This window comes from Pavona decussata, unplaced genomic scaffold (genome assembly GCF_977016875.1).
Source record: "Pavona decussata unplaced genomic scaffold, jaPavDecu1.1 SCAFFOLD_58, whole genome shotgun sequence".
NCBI lineage: Eukaryota > Metazoa > Cnidaria > Anthozoa > Scleractinia > Agariciidae > Pavona > Pavona decussata.
Window position 1 is genome coordinate 965,001 of NW_028145480.1, and position 22,396 is coordinate 987,396.

The 22,396-nt window shown below is 40.7% G+C and overlaps 3 protein-coding genes and 1 pseudogene across 6 annotated transcripts in view; 2 read left to right on the forward strand and 2 right to left on the reverse strand.

Annotated features, from left to right (window-relative positions):
* Positions 1 to 22,396, reverse strand: part of LOC146479517 (glutamate receptor 2-like) — a 38,402-nt gene that overhangs the window by 6,897 nt on the left and 9,109 nt on the right. For both annotated transcript variants that reach the window (XM_085110350.1, XM_085110349.1), the window contains exons 7-12: positions 5,156 to 5,338; positions 4,224 to 4,340; positions 3,503 to 3,676; positions 2,250 to 2,444; positions 1,596 to 1,781; positions 151 to 415 (exon numbers count right to left, since the gene is read on the reverse strand). In XM_085110350.1, coding sequence (XP_084966476.1) covers positions 151 to 415; positions 1,596 to 1,781; positions 2,250 to 2,444; positions 3,503 to 3,676; positions 4,224 to 4,340; positions 5,156 to 5,338 — 1,120 coding nt within the window. The remainder of the gene's footprint in view (positions 1 to 150; positions 416 to 1,595; positions 1,782 to 2,249; positions 2,445 to 3,502; positions 3,677 to 4,223; positions 4,341 to 5,155; positions 5,339 to 22,396) is intronic.
* Positions 5,684 to 7,320, forward strand: LOC146479518 (uncharacterized; annotated as a pseudogene).
* On the forward strand, positions 8,480 to 22,247 carry LOC146479519 (uncharacterized). Of its 3 annotated transcripts, none has more exons than XM_085110352.1 (9): positions 8,480 to 8,608; positions 9,066 to 9,117; positions 9,617 to 10,017; positions 11,194 to 11,262; positions 12,074 to 12,141; positions 12,648 to 12,800; positions 13,123 to 13,192; positions 20,852 to 21,011; positions 21,952 to 22,247. In XM_085110352.1, exons 2-9 carry the CDS (start codon positions 9,090 to 9,092, stop codon positions 21,975 to 21,977), a joined length of 975 nt encoding a protein of 324 aa, XP_084966478.1. In that variant the 5' UTR covers positions 8,480 to 8,608; positions 9,066 to 9,089; the 3' UTR covers positions 21,978 to 22,247. The 3 variants fall into 3 exon arrangements, with proteins under 3 accessions (XP_084966478.1, XP_084966477.1, XP_084966479.1); XM_085110351.1 differs by having other exon boundaries at positions 8,486 to 8,608; positions 9,604 to 10,017; XM_085110353.1 differs by lacking the exon at positions 12,648 to 12,800 and having other exon boundaries at positions 8,486 to 8,608; positions 9,604 to 10,017.
* On the reverse strand, positions 14,264 to 20,635 carry LOC146479520 (uncharacterized). Its single transcript, XM_085110260.1, has one exon. It carries the CDS (start codon positions 20,168 to 20,170, stop codon positions 14,264 to 14,266), a length of 5,907 nt encoding a protein of 1,968 aa, XP_084966386.1. The 5' UTR covers positions 20,171 to 20,635.

Here is a 22,396-nt window from a genome sequence, read left to right on the forward strand (position 1 = left end):
TGATATTTTCCTAGGAAGAAATGTAAACGTTTCGGGGATACAGCCTTCGAACACGCTGGACCATCGCTGGAGGACCTCAAATCTAAAAGAAGGACTGATAATGTTGAGTTGTTCTAAAAGACTTAAGAATTGAATTGAATTTTAACCTACTTGTAAAGAAAGCTGCAAGGTTGGCTGTGTAGGTGGAGATTAAGATCAAAATAAAGAACCAAAAAGTTGAAGCCAACAGTCGGCCTGAAGGGGCCAGTGGAGTATTATCAGGACCCTGCTGCAGAACGGAAGCGGTTGCAAACCACAGACTGTTTAACAGGGTAAACTCGTTTCCGGGTTCGTCATCTGATTCGCGGGCTCGGGCACGGTAGCCAAAGGGAGTCAAGAAGTCCATAACACACATCATGACAGTTATAAACAGTACCTGAAAGGAAAAGTACATTTCGTACTTTTTATCGTCATAGAAATTTGGGAAATTGAAGAATGTGATTTAAATTAAAAAAGACCAATGAGAAGCATTTACTTTGAAAACTGCCTTGAGCATCGGTAAAGTTCTTAACAGCAAGCAGACATGATCCACGTGTATTGACAGATCAACTCTAGCTTAACGTAATCAATACAAATAGTGTACAATTTTGACCACCACTTATCTCAATTTTTCTTTTTTAAATTCTGATCTTTTATCCTGATTCCTTGGGTGCAACTTATTTAGATCCCACGATCACATAAAACTTGTACCTCCAAATCCCTAAGAGCTGAAACGCCACTGATCCTAATGGCATAGTTTGAACTGCGACATTGTACCTTTTTGATCCTCAATCCAATAATTATCGTTACACGATGCTGTGTTTGTTTTTCTAGTATAAATTCTGAGTCAATAGATTTAAGCCATTATTTTGCGGTTTCGTTTCATTTTATGACCAGTTTATGCTAGCACTCGAATCTTTTTACGGTGGCCAATTTACCTTTAGTTATCAACTCTGTTGATAAACCAAACATTCTCGATCGTATGCAAGAACAAGTAGCCCGCAGGAATGATGTCGAAGAGGGGAAAGATGAGGATCCTTGAGGATGATGATGATGGTCATGATGCGAATGAGAAAGGTGATAATGATAATGATGACGATGATGATCTTGAGAATACAAGACAGAGGAAGGAAATTATTATAAGGACGATTATGCGGATAACAACTGAAGGCGCCAATTTTTCGTCTACCTCGATTGATGTTTTTGTCAGAGGTATTCGAGTTGCCTGAACCGTGAACGTCCGATCTCTGCAAGGCACTGTCATCTACAGCTTTTCGATGGCCTTGTCCCAATCTCTCGACTTTTTTTAACCTTCATTGAGGGAGATTTCAAATGTGCCTTGAGCGCGTGTTAGAAACGCTTTTCTTTGTTTTTGTTTTCCCCTAAGCTTCGTAGCAAAGCTAGAATTTTACGATTTCGAAATTGGTCTGTTATTAAAACGCGACGCCTGCATTCTCCTTTCACCTTATTGACTCTAACCTTTTATTTAAATACAACATGATCTCCGTAAAAGTGACCTTTATAAGTATCGTACCATACCCTGATTGTGTTTCCAAAGAGTAAAGGTGCGGACTTACCACTCCAATTGTTGAGAGCCACACACCTCCAGTGAATGGTTGGAGAAAAGCAAAGTTGTTAATGGGTGGTTCTCCTGGCTTCTGCATGATTAGGCTCAGACTAAAATCCATGAACGGCTTACTGAAGTCAATATTTTCTTCTCGTCCAGCGGTTATCGTTATTGGAGCCAGCGCCATGTCTCTTTCCTATTAGAAACATTTTAGGAGATAGCCCTTAACTCATATGCCCTTATTTAACATACATTCTTATTAAATTGACTCGAGCGTTTTACCGGAAAATACACCACTCGTAAAATTCATACGAAACTACATCTGGGACCCGAGTGGCCTATTTTTTTTTTTTCATATCCTCATTAGTGAGATATCGATGACGTCATTTCCTGCTTTTCACGGTTGTTTGTGCAAATATATAGTTTTGGTCTGTACAAGAATAAAAAAGTTAAACGGTGGGTGGAAGATATGAATTTTATATTCTCATGTTAAAAAAAAAATATTTTTTCACTCGAAAATAAAATTCATATCTTCGCGCCGCTCTGTTATGTCCTCCATTTACACCGCTTTAAGCCTATGGGTTAAGGCGACACAATTTAAGTTGGTGAAATTAAGAGCAGCAATTAGCAAAAATATTAAACTATGAATAGGTACACTCAGTACCTGTCTCGTCAGTTCGTCTATCATGGGTTGGTAAGCCGTATCGCTCCGTAGATACAGGTCGTAGTCAAATTTTGCCTCCTCTGCCAAAGCCTTGATCAAATCAATAAGAAATCCTTGGAGATCTCCGTCTTTCACCTTCCCAGCAACGTCTGCGAGTTTTTGTGATTTGTTTTTAATTTCCACGAAAGGTGGCTCCTGTGAAGATCAAGATTTATTTTAATAAGCAGCGGACAAATCTTAGTGGGACTTTTTAAATCTCAAAGGCAACATGTTGCTCTACTCCCGTAAGGTAAAGACCCGAGAATTGTTTAAGTTGAATTCTCATTACAAAGAGGACTAAAGAGACTAAGGGGATTATTCTTCTCATTTTGTTGGGAATTTTTTGTGAAAGGGGCTCGTATAGGCTATTTACTCTGCCATATTGGTGATCGTCACGGAGGGGAAATACAAGGAAGTTCAATTTTATCCTTGACCACAATAATATCTCCCCATTGGGTTGATGAAACTTCATCAATTGTCATCAAGTTGTATTCTCCCCTCTTCCTCGTACAAACACACAGCCTGATAACTAAGCCCGGAGAGGGTGGGTACTCCCTATAATGGACTATACGGGGAGGCTACAGGTAGGCCCGAAAGGGGAAAATTTTTCAGGCTGGAGGTATATAAAATGGTAGAACTTTCACGAGCTGAGGTATAGAAAAGGGATATGGAAGACTTCCATTTAGGTATTAAAGAGGGCCTTTCAAAGTCTCTCGAACAGACCAACCCAAACTTGGTGCACTTGTTCTACTGCAGGTATGTGAAAAGGGTGTCTTATTCTATGAAAGGCAATTGAGGTGTATAAAAGGATAAAGGTGACTAAGACCGTGTTGAAAGCATTCACTACGACGATGTTAATTTAACTCACAGAGTCAGAAAAAACTTATTATCAGTCTTTTAGGTCTCAAAGCAAAAAATAATCTTTAGCGAACTTTCCTATTTTTTGCGTCTCACCCCGGTCAAGTTGGGAAGGCATTCCTTTATTTATGAACGCCCGTTTAAACGAATTTTGGGAAAATGTTGAATAAGCCGAGTGTTCAAACGGTTTCAACGCCATTCAACATTTTCAAGATCAAAGGAAATGTTGAAACGGTTTAAACGGGCCTTAAGATGTATCCATGTAATAAGAAGGTACACTGCAAATTAGTCGCCATATTGAATTGATGGCATTGGTGGGATGGTCGTGTGTTGAGCTCTCTCTCTCTCTCCCTTACCAGCACTGTCGTAACTGTCAGCTTTGGACGCCTCATTTCCTCACCAGCACCAGGGTTACCAGGATTGTGGCACTTGACAAATTCGGAGAAAGACCCAAGCCAGCGAGGCTCCTCGCTTTTTTTCGACGAAACAGAGTTGTCATTCTCACCTGGCTTTGGTTTCCATGAGCCCACCTGATGAGCAAGACAATTCGAGGCGAAAGCTAGTTAGGGCCAGGAAAGTAGTATCGCTCTGCAGTGCGTTGTCAATTTAGCAATTACAATCAAACTAGACTTGCTCTGCCATCAGAATTCGAGTTTCGCATCTTTTGCAGCGAAGTTGCTGCGAAACACCAACCGACCTGGACTTTGCTGAAAAAAATAATTAACTTAGCAAAAAAACGCGAGCGCTTTGCAAAGTGCAAGACATTTTCTTTCACGTCTAAAAGACTCAAGCTCAAAATTAGAACTGACAAACGTTTTTTTCAGGTTTTCATTTTCATTTTGAATTAGAATCACTTTGTACAACACAATAAACAGCAGTATTGTAAGAAACCGGCACCACTGTACATGCAAGAGAAAACGGAACGCAGATTTTCCTACGGACGTGTTGCAGGGACGCCTCCCCTGTGTACTGATACTTTTAAACCTTTGCCACACGAATTTGAAACTTTGTCCCCGCGACATGTTCCCATCAAGTTCTTCGAGTTAAATGTGTTTGATCAGACGTTATAGTTTTTACCTGTACAACGTCTTTTGAAAGGACGTTCAAGATGTCCATTCCATCGTGAACAAGCCGTTCACCCGTCTGATCATCAAACTCCACACGTCCCGTCAAACCCTTCCTCGTTAACCTCACCTGTGAGCAAGAAGGTAAAACAAATACATATTTTCGGTTCTTTTCTGAGAAGAAACATACCTTTAAGGGACATACAGTTAAATCTGTATTAAACAGTTACCCTCAGGGAATGTCTCGGTGACTGGTTCAGTGACACAGGTTGATCGCATAATTTCAATACGCCGTGCTACAACTGGCGTGTCGAATTTAATGTAGGGGAAGGGTTTAACTCAACCAGTCTACCTTGCACGCCGAGCGCCTATTAGTAATAATTTTTTGGAAAAGAAGGAAAAAACCCTTGATTCTCGAAGTATCTTTAATAAAAGATGTCATGTTGCTACATGTCAAAGAGCCAGCAAACTGTTCAGGATACATCTTTGCAAACTGGGCATCTTCATGCACGGCTGTGATTTTCCGAGATCGCACGGTGCATAACCAAAAAAAAGGCATGAACAAACAATAAAAAACGTCCGGAATGCACACTGGCTGAGGGAGATCCTTTAAATTTCACGTTGGTAGGACCTATATGTCTGATCATAATGTACAATGGACTTGGCCTCGATGTCGTTGAACAACTTTCACTTGAGGTTTCTCCTGTTCAAGTCAGTTGCCCGAAATATAGGCGATATTGATTAAATAACCGTAGTGATAGAACGACTTTCAGTGCGTTTTTCAAGACAAAACAAAAGCAGATATGAATTCATATCTATTCATATCTAGTTTTGGCGTTAGCTCGCTCTATGATCGCGTTATTCTCTCAGCCAATTAGAAGTGAAACAATCAGTCAATTCGCCATTAGACCAAGAAGAAGCAATAAGCAACCAACTGCTTCTTACTTTTTTTATTTCATTCAGCATTCTTTTCCCTAGTTGCATGTCTTCATTTTTCGTATTTCGTAAAGGGCAGCTTCTGTTGACTCGATATGACAGTAGAATCCCTTCTCCATCTGCACTTTTCAGGAAATTCTCCGTAGCTTTACCAATGACAAGTGCTGCATCATGTACTGCGGCATACATTGCCTGACAACGAAAACACACAATTGTTATTGAGGGTTGTGCAAGGTTGACACAAAGTAATATTTTACGCGACACCAGCGAAAAGAAACAAACAAAACAATAATGAGAGCACTAGTTCTAAACCAGGTCGGAATAATCTTGGCCCAGTAGATAATGATGATGATAATGATGATGATGATGATGATGATGATGATGATAATGTTTTTTTTTAAGTGATCCAAGTCAAAAGTGGAGTATTGTAGATAAATGCTTCATTTTCGACAGAAAAAAAAAATGCCACGAGACCTAAACTTGCCATTGTTTTATGATGAAAACGCCTGTCGGAGCTGAACGGCGATCCTAGAAACGATGTTGAAACGAAGGTGACTAAGTCAAAGATAAGTAGGAAAGATTGCTTTCATGTTGATGTTTTCAAAGCAATTCGCAAAATAAAAAGGGGTGATAGAAAAAAGGAATAAAGATTTTTTAAAAAAACACAATGCATGCTTTTCGCGCACAAATCTTTTGTCAGTGAATTTTCAAAGTGACCCCTAGATTTTTCTCAGTGTTTTATCTTCGGCCGCAAAAGTTCACATAAAGTATTCAATATTTTGTCAAATGATCTCCCCTCCAATAATACAAGACTGTGATAACAAAAATCTAAGGCACCAAATTTAAGCCCTTGATCAAAATCTTATTATTACTACTCCAAGAACGTTATGCATTTACTCCAAACCTAAAATTTACAAAACTAACAACCCGGGTCGACCAATTGTTTCCGCTTGTAGTTGCCCCATCGAATTCATTTCTAGTTACTTGGACCTAATTATAGCACCCATCGTTAAATCCTCACAGTCCTACATCAGAGACACTAACCACGCTTTAGAAATTTCACTGACCCCATAATTTTCCACTTGAAAACAAATTCATCCTCACGATGGTCATCACCTCGTAATATACTGTCATCTTCCATGACGAAGGACTTCAAGCACTAAAATATTTTTTTTCAACCAACGCGCGGTTGAAGCACCCCGCACAGAAACTTCGATTAGCCGAACTAGTTTTGACAGTTAATTGTTTCTCATTTGGCGAGCACTACTACAAACAACTCAACAGTGTAGCGATGGGCACCAAAATGAGTCCAAGCTACGCTAATCTTTTCGTAGGCTATGTGTACATAGAAAATCAATTTTCCAACCAGTATGACCGAAAAAAAAACCCGTTAAATTTACTGCCCCTACATCGGAGTCTGTTTAGGGGGTAACTTCATCAAGCAAAGCTTATCACTTCTGTGAATTCCTTTTACCGGGCCTTGAAATCTGAAACCTCGGTGGCCTTCCTTGAAATCAAAGTTTCAATTAAAGGCGACAGTCTCGCCATCAGTATGCATAACAATCCTACAGACTCACACAGTTATTTACGATATTCATCTTCTCGTCCGTCGCACGCGAGGAACTCCATTCCCTATTCTCAATTTCCCAGACTTCGACGTTTATGCAGTGATGACTCTGATTTTTCGAGCAAATCAGACGAATTGCGGCAATACTTCAAAGCGCGTGGCTATTCCGATTATATTGTCAATTCGGGCCGACACCGTGCTCAACAAACTGACTGACAGTCAGCACTGTAAACGTCACAGAAGGAAACGAACGAGAAAATTCCATTCGCGATTTTACCTTTCATCAACTCAACCATTCCGTCAAAAGCATAATTTCGAACAACTTTAAGTTGCTCCAAAATGACCCTGAAACTGGCACAATCTTTTTACAACCTCCACTAATTTCATTCAAACGCGATAAATGCATAGGCATCTTTCTAGTGGAAGCGCATTCAAATCCGACAATCAACCTGATAGTTTTAAATGTGCGCGCGCACGGTGCAAAACTTGTTCATTCATAAAGGTGACAAAATTTAGGAACCCAAGCGATCTATTAAAATCATTGATCAATGATCGCTTTAAACGCACGTCCGCTAATGTTATTTATTGCATAAAATGCACTCTATGAAAATAGTTATACGCTGGTGAAGCAGGAAGGAGATTAGGAGACCGATTTCACGAACATCTTAGTGATGTTGAAAAACAATGACAAGGATGCATTAATCAGGCTAACCACTCTAACAAACACATGGCAGTCTGTATTATTTCTCTACATCAGGGGTAACACAGAACTCCCTCAAAACTTTAGAACAAATTAAAAACCCATCTTCTAAATCGTCACTCTTTATAATTCCCGTGGAATCAACGAACGCTTTTCATTCAACTAATTTATACTTGTTTTCTACCTTACCATGCCGCTGCATACAGTACAACCCACAACTCCTTGATTCACTTGATGAAGGTCTAACACTCGAAACGTCTATTCGGATGAACATTTACATTGTAAACTTTTGTATCTCCGCGCGCGCTGTTTGCACGCGCTGTCTTGCGCGTGATATATCTAAATTCGCGTGAAGACGCGTAATGATCGCGCGAGTTGAATCAGTTAAAAGATTAAGCAAGGTAACCTGTTGAGAAAGTAATGTTTTATATTGAGCTAACCTGTGACAAAGCAATGTTAAAACTTTGAAATATTGAGCTAACCTGGATGAATTAACGTTGGACTGACAGTTTACATGTATGCGTTGAATGTGGAGTTACAGAAGTGAGTTTTCTTCGTTTGTTTAATTTCTTTTATCCTGTTGTTACATTTGAGCGTTGTAAGGCCGAGTGCCAACGATATTTTTCATTTTACTTGAATCGAATTATAATCCCAATAAATACGCCAGATATCTCCACATTGGCGTGAGTTCTTGTCTTCACGGAACAAGGTCAGCACTCGAATCTCTCTACGGTGGCCAAATTACCTTCAGTTATCAACTCTGTAGATAAACCAAACATAGGTTTGATAAGTTTCACTTTTTTATTTTAATCAAAAGTATCCCGTATGGAAATGTTGATTTGCTGATTTAGTCGCGGACAAGATGGGCACGCACTGAATAAATTTTGAAAGTCAGATTCAAATCTATTTAATATTCCTTAATTAATCGAAACAAGTGACAATTGATTAAAACTCTACAGAGGTGACATAACCAAAATCACGAGCGCGGAATGTGTTCCAGATTCTTACAAATTGGGAAATTAATCATTAACACGTCATCTGAAGTAATTAATTCAAAGAAGCGTAAAACGTTCTTGCAAAGTGCAAAGATGGTTCTTGGGACTTTTTGGTGTGGTTTTATAGCGGCACATAAGACATGGAAGTATTATTCTCAACGAAATGCAGTTACTGGAGGAAATATCATAGTCCAGAAAAGGTAATTTTGCGTTTACTGTTTCGATCAGTGGTGAAAAACGGCGCGGTTAGGGACATCGACGGAACGTCTAGAAAGCGGCAGCTTAATTATTTAAGCTCAAATTTACAACTTTTCAGTTCTAGTCTCAACACTATTTTGACAGTAGTAGTCGCCAAACCCTTAATATAAAGTCCCAAGGCGCTTGTTAGGAAGTGAAAGTACTATTAGGCATTTTAAAACCTTGTTTTGGAGTCTACTGAATTTATAGTCGTTTAACTTTGAAAGTTAAACGTTTAACTTAGTCAGCAATAACAGCTAAGCACGTGATCTGCGAGCCAAAAAGAATATAATACGCACAATTTAAGGGAAAATTCTAAAAGGAAATATTGCAAAATGCGAATCTTAAAAAAAATATCGCTTAAGAGTGGAGAAAAGCAGAAAAAATTTATTGATTTAATTACCACGCATTTTTTTTCAGCATTAAAAATGCGTCGCAGCTTGAATGTATGAAAGGAGAAGACGTAAAACTGGTAAGTAATACTAAGAATGTAAAGAGCTAAATAAATAAGATTTCGTCTTTCAATATGGAAGATTCCGCATTTCAAAAGTCAAGATTTAGGGACACCCAACGAGAGTATCTAAGAAAAATACTTCAGATATCGCTTTCTGTTTTCTATTTGTGCACGCTAAAAGAGTTTTCCAAATTGTGGAAACAAGTACAGGTACTGTTGGAATAATGAGCAAAAAAAACTGTTTTGAAGTTTGATAAACTAGTTGCTACTTGAAGCAGTATCCCTATCTAGAACATCTATTTTTTCCAAATTCTCTTAATCTTTCTCAAAAACTGAAACGTATTCGCTTCATGCTTCAAATGCCGTAACCACCAATGTTATGCAGCATGTGACATTCGGCTATTTTGAACTCGCGATTTCTCGACATAAATATTTTTTTGTTTTAATTTGGTCATAGTAAGAGCTAGTGTACTATATGTACCTCGTCTTGTTTTATTTCGATAGAATACCATTACAGAATCTACAGGCGATGATGACAGCGCCAAAGTGGCGTTGGAGCCAACCGCGGAGATATCCGTTGCAATACCTGTTGATGTGGAAAATGTACAAGCGTCCGCGCCTGAGATTTCTACATCGACAGAGATCGTCACTGCAAGCAAGAATATCATCTCCTTCGAGAAGGAGACAGTTTTTGAGAGCGCTCAAGAGTGTTCTTTAAAATTTCAAGCTGTCACTGCAGTAGTTCCCGAATTTGCTTTTGAGATCGAAAAAGCCAGTGTTGTCAAGGAGATTACTCTTGAAAAGGAGACGATCAGCACGATTTCGCACAATGATTGCTTCAAGGAGATCGCCATCAACGTGGAAACTCCTGCTATGAAAGCTGCATCTGACTATGAGATTCCTTGTAAAGAGGAAATGGTAAGCGGGCCTGGGTTTGTCATTAATTCACGAAACTATTTGTATCTCTCTGTGTTTATGGAGAGGGGGCAGTGGCTCTCTTTAGTGGGTCTTCTTTTTTTTCAGTTCAAGTCAAAAGCAGGGGAAAGGATGTTAGATATTTTTGTAAAAAACATGGCCAGGGCTGGACAGCCTCCAATGCAAAGTTGAGCTGGGTACGCCCAGGATTAGAAATTATTTTCAATTTAATTTGTATCTTTAATATTAATTTAAATAGGCAAAAAAAAGCATATTTGAATCGATTAAACGTTACAACAATGCTTCAGTTTTGTTACCCAGGAGATGGTGTTAATTATTTTTCGCTATAAATGGATAGGATGGAAATGGATTGCAACTTGAAAAAAAAAAGGCAAATGTTTTCAAGTTCTTCCTGTGTATTTTGGAGAAATTGCTAAACAAAACTGATTATATGAACCTAGTTTAATGGCCTTAGCTCCCACGAGTCTCCTGTAGCTCAGTGGTAGAGCATCCGAACTAGTAATCGGAAGGTCTTAGGTTCGACTCCTGATAGGAGCACTCAGATTTTTTTTCCGAGAATGCCTGTGTCACTTACTGAATAATACATCATTCTCAAAACTGATTAGTTTGTCTTTCGCAATAGGAGAAATCCGACTTGATATTTTCCACCCCGTGCTCTAAGAGTAATTTAATGTTGGAGAAAAGATACCTTGTCAAATATTTGAGCAGTTTTGACCAAGTAAAGAAAAATTTCCGTGACAATGTTTCTTTTATTTTATTACCTCTTTGAAAAAGATTTTGCCGTTTGAGCTTGCTAATGGACGATTTCTTTGAAGTTAGGTTGACAGCCGGAGGAATGTCCAAAAGCCGTCAATGCTCAGCGTTGACGGCTTTTGGACATTCCTCCGTGGGACTTAGAGAGCTAAAGTAAAGTAGACTGCACGAATTTGTTGCTCGCGTAAATGACCAGCATAATCTCTGTATCAATATCTCGTTTTTATTTACTAATCTAACACCAGACAAGAACTAGATTGATAGAAAAACAGCCTTAAAAATTTGTTTTGATGTGGTGTCTTCAACCATAACTATTGAGAAGTTAATGCCTATTTATAATATTTTTAAAATTCTGTTGTTTTCATTTTACATTAATATCAGCTTTACGAATTGATTCGTTCCCAGGCTAATGTGACTTCGACTTTGAGTTCTTCCGTGGGATTAAATGCTGAAGCGCAGGAGTTCATCCCTCAGGTAAATTTGCTATGTAAATTGACAGCATAATTTGCTGCTGTGATGAAAGAAAAATTAATTTGCCTTTTCTGTTTAGCATTCAAAAGAGTGATTGAAGAGTGCTATCCATGGTAAATTTTAAGCTGTAATTACGACAGGAAGTTGGTTTATTTCAAACGTATTTTCCAGCTCCAGTTTTCCACCGTAACAATTTAAAAGTCTCCCCAAACCACACGGGGAGTCGAGCCGAGTAGAACGTGATGTCACGTGACGTGACGCCTCGCTGAATTCGCAGCACTAAAGTTTTCGTCGCAATGTCAGAGTTTTTCTAGAGATCGTGCTTCAAGATAAAGCTGTTCACACACACAAGGAAGAAATAGGGGATGAACCTGAGCTTTTAGGCTTTTATTTCGAGCTTTCAAGATGATAAGATAACGTCATGAGAGGTAAGACCCCAACACGAAATGACTTGGCTCAAGTACTTGGCACATTTCACGCACTTTCGGGCAGCCTTTTACAGGTAATTACTTTACCAGGTTGGTCTGCACTTAACTTCTTCTCGAAGTTTAAGGTCTACGCATTAACTTACAATCAATACAATACAATCAACTTTATTTAAAGAGGGTAACAGGGGACAGTACTTCAACTGAATAACTAGTGGCCCCTAACTTGAAGGTCAAAAATCTCGTTAAAAAGATTGCGATATTTGTCGAGATTTTGCTTGCGTTGTTAAACATCACAACCTTTCTTCTCTCTTAATAACGTCAACGCAACGAAAACTCCTTCACTGTTTACAAATTAAGTTGTGCTAAAAAATTCTCTCTTTTATCAGAGCATGCGCATTACAGAATCCCCCAAGAACGACGGAGCAGAGACTGTAAACAACAACGAGGAAACTGGGTAAGATTTGCGATAGTTCTTCCTTTAGACAAACTTCATCTGATATAGCATGGTTGTAAATTTTGAGACTGTATATTAGTCGCTTAAGTGTGGCCCATAAAATGCAAGCTGTCGGACAGTACTCCCCTGTGGTGCTTTTTACCTTTTTATCGGAAGGTTCAAACTTAAGCTTTAGAGTCTGAGGATTAACGAAATCCTTAACTACAATCATTCAACTGAAAGCTATTTTTGCGCAGCGCTTTCCTGTGGTGCTCCAATGTATAAAATGGTTGCCTGACTTTTCAGTCTGTGCAGTCTGTGCATGAAATTCTTATGTGAGACCTACGAAATAAGAGCTACTGAGTGGTACATTTTTGGCGCTGTTTGTTTGCCATTATTTTTCATAAATTGAAATTTTGGATTGCTTAAATTCTTTTTCCAGCTGGGCTGTCTTGGCAGGGAGAGGGTTAAACTTTAGTGACATATTTTCCTTAGATCTGCTCATTTTTTGCCCAATATTATAACAGAACTGCAGACAAAGTTGAACAAAAAGCGACCCGGCTGAACGCCGAAGCTATGGAGTTTGTTCCTCTGAAGCAGTTTCACATTCCGCAAAAAATAGAATCGTCATCGCCAGCAGATGTTGTAGCAGCAAATGTGCTCATGGACAAAGATCCCCGGTGAGATTTTGTTAGTCAAAACTTTTGGCTGTAGTGCTGATTATCATGCTGTTCCAGATTGTTATAACTTTTGAGTCTGTAAACTGTATTACTGTTTATTTTTCTTCATAGGGTGATCCTAAAGTTTGTGTCTGGATATCAAACAAAAAGATATGACCACTGGAAGAAAAGCTATTGAGTTCTACTTGCTAGTGGTCGCTTATGATTGCCCTCAACAGGACCCCATAACTATTGCAGGAGCCTCTATCTGTATTAATCTCTTCCGAAAAAAAGTATTATTACAAAGTTGTGCGTTGACTATACTGCATTTTTGTTTTCACAGAATTGCATTTGCGAAAACAGAAAGTTCTTTGAATGTATTCGCTGAAGAATTTGTTCCATCCAATTTAAAGGTAAATAGCATTCTCCACTTCTGAAAATAGCCTAACGTCGGGCGCAAAGTACTACTTTTTTATAAACTGAAAAGTATATCTGATTATCTGATTAATATATGCAACGGAGTTTACGTTTCTGTATTGAGAACCAGATTTTGGCACATGTGTTTAAAATATGATTCCATTTTCGGAGCCTTAAACCGTCACTAAACTAGAAAATTGTTAAAACAACAACAAAAAACTGAACTGTCAGACTTTTTTCCCTCCTTTTTGTTTATAGATAAAGGTAGGGTCGGTTGTCGCACTTGAGCCTAAGTGGCCCACACGGCCGTAGTTTAACCCCGTTTCTGTAGCAACGAGTCTTGTTACTCTCTCCTGGATGGCAGACTCGTCCATTGCAGGCTTCGTCCAGCAGTATGTCGCCGGTACCCATTTATACGCCTGGGTGAAGAGAGACAATGTGGAGCAAAGTTTATTGCTCAAGGAAACTGTAATGGACACTCCAAGTACAGTTTCGAATGCACACTTTAATACTTTACGCGATTCACTATATCAAATGTAACGAAAGAAAAATACAGAGTTAATAAACGCGAACAGAAAAAGTGAACGTACAACAATCAAACAAGAAATCAAACCAAAAATTCACAAGCGAAAATATAACTACTTACAAGATCTGTACGGCAACTCCGGATAAACAACAACTGCTTACAAGGGCGGAATACAAAACTTTTATACTAATTTGAAACGAAAAGAATAGGACTAACGAAGCAACAAACTAAACAAACGATTGCGTAACGCGACGCCGAGAAACTAACTTGCTAGAAAAAATGCACATAAACTAAATTCCGAAGGCTAAACTAAACGTGATAACAAATATTTGAATTGATAACAAAACAATAGGAAAAAACAAAAATTTTAATCTCGTGGCTACACACCGGCCCCAATGAACTACTTAAGTCTAAGAGTTCGTTATAGCGTCACCAACTTGACACGAGCGTTTAAGTCGTTTTTTGACTAGAATTGTAAGTGTTTTTAAACCCTTTTATTTCTGAAGAAACAAGTTCTTTGCTCAAAGTTCAGCTACTTGAATTAACGCACTTTATCTCCTTCGAGGAAGCATAGTTTTGTCACCGGTCTAATGAGAATTGTCGAACTCGTTTCAACCTTGGCAGATCTGACATATCCATCCTTTCCATGGTAAACATCGGTTACTCTGGCTAGCGGCCATTTTCCACGGTGGACGTTTTCATCCGCGATCAATACTAGATCGCCGATCGCTAAACAACGACGAGGCTCTGACCACTTTGTTCTCTCTTGAAGGGTTGGCAAATACTCCTTAAGCCAGCGCTTCCAAAAAATATCGGACATGTACTGCACTTGGCGCCAACGGCGCTTGCTGTAAACATCTTCCTTGCTGAAAATGCCGACGGGTAAATTTGGATTGGCTCTCAGCAACAACAGATGGTTTGGTGTAAGTGGCTCGAGGTCTTTCGGGTCGCTGCTAACTGGGGTCAAGGGTCGACTGTTCAAGATCCCTTGAACTTCGGTCATCATGGTTCTCAGCATTTCGTCGGAGATAAGTTGTTGCCCCAGCAACGCCCTCAGAATCTTACGAATAGATCGAATAATCCGTTCCCAGGCACCTCCCATATGCGACGCTGAAGGTGGATTAAATTTCCAAATGACTTTCCTCTGGCGTAGAAATTCGTGGATTGACTGCTGATTCCAATCCTCTAACGATTCACGGATCTCTTTCTCTCCAGCGCGAAAATTTGTCCCGTTGTCGCTGCATATGGTGGTTGAATTTCCTCTGAGATTGATAAATCTTCGCAATGCGTTAATGAAGCCATCGGTGTCGAGCGAATGAACAACTTCGATATGGGCAGCTCTAGTGACTAGACAGGAAAACAGGCACCCATAAGGCTTCACATTTGAGCGAGCTTGACGCACATAAAGGGGGCCAAAATAGTCCACACCTACATGCGAGAATGGCGGATCTCCTGACATCAATCTTTCCTTTGGCAGGTCCGCCATCAGTTGTTCTCCACGCACGGCTCCAAGTTTCTTGCAAAGGAAACAGCTGCTAATGACTCGACGTACAGCTGAACGTCCCTTTATTATCCAATATAATTGACGTAAACTTGACAAAACGTACTCTTGACCGAGGTGACCGGTTTTCTGGTGATGCTGAGAGATGATCAAATCGGTAACATGGTGACGATAAGGGAGAACAATTGGATGTTTTGCTTCAAACTTGATTAACGCATTTTCAAGTCTTCCTCCAACTCTAAGGATTCCTTTTTCGTCCAAAAACGGATGGAGCTTTTTCATGTGAGCCGGTATCTTTGACTTCTTTAACTCGCAAGTTGCTTGACGGGAATGCTGGCCATGGGATGAACCAATTCTTTCCAAGGCCTCGACGACTTCTAGAAATGATGATCTTTGTACATGTTTGATAACAGCATTTTCAGCCTCTTGCATTTCGTCCACCGTCAGGGAGGGTGTGCTCTCTAAACTTCCTTGAGCTGTACCATTACTCGTACTTTGGCGGTATCGCGCGATCAACCATGTTCTGAATCTTAATAGCCAGGCAACAGCTCTCTTCAATCTTTCCCACGACGAGTACTGCTCCGTTAAGCTTGAGAGAACGTCTTCACTTCGGTGATGAATTAAGGATTGACTGTGGGACTGGGTGTCACGTTTGATCTCCGGATCGTCTTCTGATGGCTCCGGTTGGTGGACTGTAGGATCGCGAGGCCAAAACTCCTCCTCCTTTCTCAAAAACGGGGGACCGTTCAGCCATTTGCTGTTTGCACTCATTTCTTCCACCGTAAGACCTCTGCTAACTTCATCTGCTGGATTGAGCTCAGAACCTACGTGTCTCCACTGGGTGGGTGTCGATTTCTCGTGAATAACGGACAGTCGATTCGCAACAAATGTATGAAACCTCCTTGACTGATTTCTGATGTACTGTAACACACAGGTGGAGTCAGACCAAAATGTCGATTGCGTGATCGGGATGTCCAGTTCCTCTCTCATAGACTGGTCTAACTGAACGGCTAACACAGCAGCTGACAGTTCCAATCTTGGCACAGTCATAGGTCTAAGGTGAGCCAGACGAGATTTTCCCGCGAGAAACGCGCAATGGATCCTATCCTCGACATCCACCAATCTGAGATACGAGACTGCCCCATATGCAATCTGTGACGCGTCTGCAAAGTTGTGTAACTCGGCGAGCTTCAAGTCTCCAAAGCAGGGTGGCTTGACGCATCTGTTTACTGTTATATCAGAGAGACTGGGCAACTGGCTCTTCCACTTCTCCCACCTTTCGCTATCAACATCGCTGATTGAATCGTCCCATCCAAGCTTCTGTTTACAGAGATCTTGCAACAGTTTCTTGGCCGGTAGGATGATTGGTGCAACAAACCCAAGTGGATCATAAACGGAACTCGTCAAGGAAAGTATACCCCGGCGGGTATTTGGTCTGTCTTTAAGGGCCACCTTGAACATAAACTTGTCAGTCTTCATATCCCAGTGAAGTCCCAATGTTCGTTGTATCGGTGGTTTCTCTTTGTCTAGGTCAAGGTCTAGCACTGATGGAGCTCTTTCAACTTGAGGAATAGAGTTCAAGACCTCTGGTCTGTTACATAACCACTTGGTGAGTCGAAATCCGCCTTTGGAGAGGATATTTCGGAGCTGATCCGCAACTTCAACAGCATTTTCAGACGATTTAACTGATTTGAGACAGTCGTCAACATAAAAGTTTCTCTTGACAGTCTTCACTACTTCATCCGTGAATTCACCTTTGTTGTCATCTGCTGTCCTTCTCAATGCAAAGTTGGAACAACTAGGCGACGATGTTGCACCAAATAAATGGACCTCCATACGATGATCTACTGGTTCTTCGCCTAGATCGCCATCCGGCCACCAGAGGAATCTGAACGCGTCTTGGTCGGCTGGTGGTACTCTGACCTGGTGAAACATACACTCAACGTCAGCAGATAACGCGACTTGTTCCTCACGAAATCTAGTCAACACGCCAACGATGGAATTGGTTAGATCCGGTCCAGTAAGAAGCTGATCGTTAAGGGATGTTCCTCTGTGTTTTGCGGCACAGTCGAAGACTACTCTAGTCTTTCCAGGCTTGTTAAACACCGGGTGGTGAGGCAGATACCATAGCGGCTTATCTTCTGCATGAAGCTCATTTTGTGGTACTCTTCTTGCGTGATTCTTAACAAGGTATTGTTCCATGGTGGCCTTGTAGTTTCCAAACAGTTCGCCATCTTGTAGGAACCTCTTCTTGAGTGCTTTCAGTCTTCGTTCTGCCATGGGTCTGTTATATGGCAAGAATGGTGGGTACTGTTTCCAGGGAAGTGCCACTTGGTAACGACCATCTTCGAGTTTTACAGATTGTTCCATGACCGCCAGCGCCCTTTTATCCTCCACAGACATACACGGCTTAGAGTCAGGAGTCACTCCAAAGTTTTCTATTGCCCAGAACCTTTCAACTTGTTGCATGAGACAATCATCTTCTCTTGCGACCTCCACTGAACGTACAAAGTTAACGTTAGCATGGCATTCTTGGCTTTGGATCTTTTCCATTGGGCCCATCAGTGTCCAACCAAGGGGTGTGCGTATGGCATAGGGCTCTCCTCTCTCACCACGCCTTTCTTCTAATACCCAGAAGGCCTCTGGAGCGTTGGTGCCAATGATTAACCGGACTTCTTTCTCGCTTATACTTGGCAGATTGATGTCTTCCAGATGAGGCCACCTCTTTGCATCTTGTTCTGACGGGATACTTCGACTCGAAGCGTTCAACCTATCAACAGTCCACAGTCTTTTGACCTCTACTTTATCAGTACCGTCAAGTGGCTCCACGGTTAGGCTGATTTCATGACCCACTCTCGGGCTATCTTCTTTCTCTTGTGTCGTCAGGAAGAATGTTTTCTGGTGGCCATGTACTCCGAGCTCCATTGCCAGATTCTTGTCACATAAGGATATATCTGAACCATTGTCTATAAGGGCGTACGTTTCCACTGTCTTGCTTGCATCATGCTTTCGCACTTTCACAGGGACTACCCTCAGGCACACCTTTCCTTTCCCTGCTGAGGTACTGTTTGCTTGTCCACTTCGTAACGGTGTACTACTATCTACTTGGGTTCCTTGGTCAGCTACTCTAGCTCTGCTTTCCATCGGGTGCTGTGGAAACGGAGGGTGAAGCAGGGTATGGTGTCTTCTCTTGCATCCTTGAACTTCACATGTACTCCTGGCTAGGCATCCCACTGCGATGTGACCATACTTAAAGCAATTATGGCATAACTGAGCCTTTCTCATCACTTGAAGACGTTCTTCGAAGTTCTTGTCGACGAAATTCTTGCATTTCACCAAGGAATGAGCTCCGTTGCATGCTGGACATATCGCATATCTGGTGGCTGGAAATTCTTTGGTGTAATGCGCACTCTGCCTTCCTCTGGGGTCAGTTTCTTGAGTGTTCAGTGTGGTAACACGTTCATTTGGTGATGCAGTTCCCTTCGCCTTTGACGTTCGCCTCTGGTCATCTGGTTTGCCACGCGCAACATCTACCACACAACCGAACACTGGATTGTTCGCAGCTCTCGCTTTCACCTTGACAAATTCTGCGATGTGGCTGATGTTTGTTCTCTGACCAGTTTGCTGGATTTGATCCGCGACTTCAATAAACTTTGTTCGGAGATGAAACGGCAGTCTTTGAACGATTCTTCTTAGGTTATCTGCGCTGTTTATTTCATCCAGATATCCGATAGACTCCAGTGTATGTTCGCAATCCTTTAGCTGGTCTGCAAATGCTAACAGTCCCACACGGTCCGATGGCTTTAAGGGTGGCCCGTCCGTTAACTTAGTTACGTATTTTGAAGCAATTGTGAAGGGATGTCCAAATCGCTCTTCAAGTAGCTTTCTTGCCATTTGGTATCCCAGGGAAGAATCCATGACTAAACAACATTTGATCGTGTCCTTTGCTACGCCCGATGTGTACTGAAGGAGATACATGAGCTTCTCGCTTTCGCTAGATGCGTTGGCTGTAATGCTGTTTTCAAATGATTTGATAAAGTTCCAGTACTCGAGAGGATCACCATCGAAGATTGTCAGCTCCTTCTTCGGCAACGAAAAACCCTGCTTTATGGTTAACGCCATCTTATCCATAACCACTTCAGGCCAGGCGGAAGCTGCGTTGGACCCGACTGGTAAACCGTTAAATTCCCGCGCGTTCGGGTTCAGGCGTGATTGGGCGTCTTGAGAACCAAATTTCTGTTCGGTCCGAAGTTCAGAATCGTCCTGCTTTGATGGGTTTGCGACTTCACCATTAAACGGATTCGGTTCTTCAAAAGCGTTCGAAAGGTTAGAGTAAATTGGCTCCTCGTCTTGCAATAACTTTACTTGAAGATCAGTCCTTTGAACTTCATACTGAGCTTCCAAGACCTCCAACTTTAATTTCGTCTCTTCTTCTCGGCGTAATAATTCTTGTTTTTGTTTCAACTGATTTAACTTTAAATGCGCTAGTGCTTGCTTGGATCTTAGCTGTCTGATGGATAACTGTGAATTGCCGCCACTCGCGATGTTCAAGGAATCTTCAGAAGGCAAATCGTCGGTTTCGTGTGTCTGAGCGGGTGCTGTTGCGCTTTGTATCCATCGCTCGATTCTCGATTCAAAATTCATTTTTCGGTGACAATGTTCCTTAAAATAACGGGCTTCGCTTTCCCACACTTCTAGGTCAACCGCCAAGGTAGCGATGTAGTCGTAGTGGGCCCTTTCGAAGCGAGCGAAAGCTTCATTAATTTCCAGTAGTTTCTCTGAGACCTCATCAACATTTTTAGCGTCATTCAGAAGAACTTCAGTGGCTCGGCACAATGCTGTGACTCTCGACAAATACCCTGACCTCGAATTCTTCAGTCGTAAACTATCGATGGCTTCTTCTGAATGGGCTCGGCGTCTTCTTTGACTTTCGGATCCGGACAACATGGCATTCACCAGATCTTTGAATGCATGTAATGGACACTCCAAGTACAGTTTCGAATGCACACTTTAATACTTTACGCGATTCACTATATCAAATGTAACGAAAGAAAAATACAGAGTTAATAAACGCGAACAGAAAAAGTGAACGTACAACAATCAAACAAGAAATCAAACCAAAAATTCACAAGCGAAAATATAACTACTTACAAGATCTGTACGGCAACTCCGGATAAACAACAACTGCTTACAAGGGCGGAATACAAAACTTTTATACTAATTTGAAACGAAAAGAATAGGACTAACGAAGCAACAAACTAAACAATAAACGATTGCGTAACGCGACGCCGAGAAACTAACTTGCTAGAAAAAATGCACATAAACTAAATTCCGAAGGCTAAACTAAACGTGATAACAAATATTTGAATTGATAACAAAACAATAGGAAAAAACAAAAATTTTAATCTCGTGGCTACAGAAACAACACACTGAGCAATGAAAAGGCAAACTTAGCTTCGAACCATTAACCGTCCAGTACTTATAGTTACCTGATTCGGCCAGCTGGGGAAACAAGGATCAAACTATTTTGAGAAAACTAACAAAACAAGCCTTTCACTTTCGGAACGTTTACAATATATCATCGTTTCTTCATTGTCTTTCTTCATTTTTCCTTTATTGCTATACCAGAGCAATGCAGCTGTTCAGTCAAAAAATACATTCCCGAGATACAATGCGCCCGCCATGGCTCCAGTTCGTCAGCCAGCGCCACAACGCCAAGCACCACTCTTCAGGTCACGTGGTCCAGCTAGAATTCAGCCCAGACCACCAGCTTCAAATCATCCGACAGGTTTGTAGTCAAGTTTGGCAACTGATTGTCAAGTCTTTTTCAAATGATATCATCTTATTAAAAACTATAGCTAGGAATTTTTTGGTTTACAAAATCCTAGTTTCATGAGTCTATTGGCTCTTCAGTATTTTTACCCACTAACCACACAAATGCTTTCGATATGGACAAAAAAGTATTCTATTTATCATTTCAGGTTTGTTAATACTTTGTAAAATGGATACAAAAGAATCTTAACTTGTTGTTTCCAGCTCAAAACTATTTGAAAGAGAATTTAATTTAATCACAATATCAGTTCTGAGAACAGAAAGTGATAAATCAAGGGTGCAGTACAGTTTTTTGAGCTTTGCGATATTTATCACTCGTGGTTAAATGCTTTCAAAAACTGAACTAAGAAATATTGCATTTTGCGTCCAATCAGTGAGACCTCAGGCGTTTGGTCATCAACACGTTTTGTCAAACGCCTGAGGTTATGAAATGAGACCACGATGCTCAAGAACTGACAGGTTCGTTCATTGTTGCTATATTCAAACGCCCTTTAACTACCAATCTCGTCCAATTTGTCCGTTATACCTGCCTCCCTTCCTCCTGTCCTTCTTTCCTTCCTTCCTTCCTTCCTCACCATTATGGTCACCATCATTATCATCATCATCATCATCAGCATCATCATCATCATCGTCATCATCATCATCATCATCATCACCACCATGCATAATCATCATAATTATCATCGTCAAAATTACAATGATGGTCATCATTTGTCATCCTCATCACCATCAACACCACACCAAACATGGTGAAATAGGGTTACTCTGAGAAACTCCTTCAACGCTGACAAAACATGTGACTTACTTAGAAAAAAGCTACTTGATAAGCCACCGTTTCTTTCCGTGAAATTTTCGCACATCACTTTTAATTTGTCTTGCTTTGTTTGTTTTAATAGGTAATTTGAGCCGAGGCAACAGTTGATCATCTGAAATTTCTGTCGATATATTTCTGTGAAACTTGCATATTGTTTGACTATTATTACTAATGGTTGATAACCTAAAGAATACGTGTCCGAAGCTGGGAGCATATTTGTGCAAAATACTTGTATAGACTGACACGATTGCTACTTACAAATTATTTTCTACAGTAAAGAGCAGGTAAGCTCAAACGTGATTTGACAACAAAGTTTTCGCTAAGTGTATGGACAAAATGAAAAAATTGTTTTTACGCTGCATCATTGTAAATTTACATGTAAAGGTCGTTTTGCAGCTGTGGTTCAGTTTAATAAAATACAAATCGCAGAAGGATTGTGATCCCTGATAAGTTAAAATCCAGTAAAACTGAGGTCCCGTTCACACTAATTCCTTTTCACGTGACGCGTGCATTTCGATGCATTTTAG

Excerpts from the sequence above, each read along its gene's own strand:
- LOC146479519 (XM_085110351.1), top strand. The coding sequence starts at position 8,502 with ATGGTTCTTGGGACTTTTTGGTGTGGTTTTATAGCGGCACATAAGACA. Across the intron at positions 9,118-9,603 it reads AAGGAGAAGACGTAAAACTG|AATACCATTACAGAATCTAC; the intron begins GTAAGTAATACT and ends TTATTTCGATAG. Across the intron at positions 12,801-13,122 it reads CTCATGGACAAAGATCCCCG|AATTGCATTTGCGAAAACAG; the intron begins GTGAGATTTTGT and ends TTGTTTTCACAG.
- LOC146479520 (XM_085110260.1), bottom strand. The coding sequence starts at position 20,170 with ATGTTGTCCGGATCCGAAAGTCAAAGAAGACGCCGAGCCCATTCAGAA.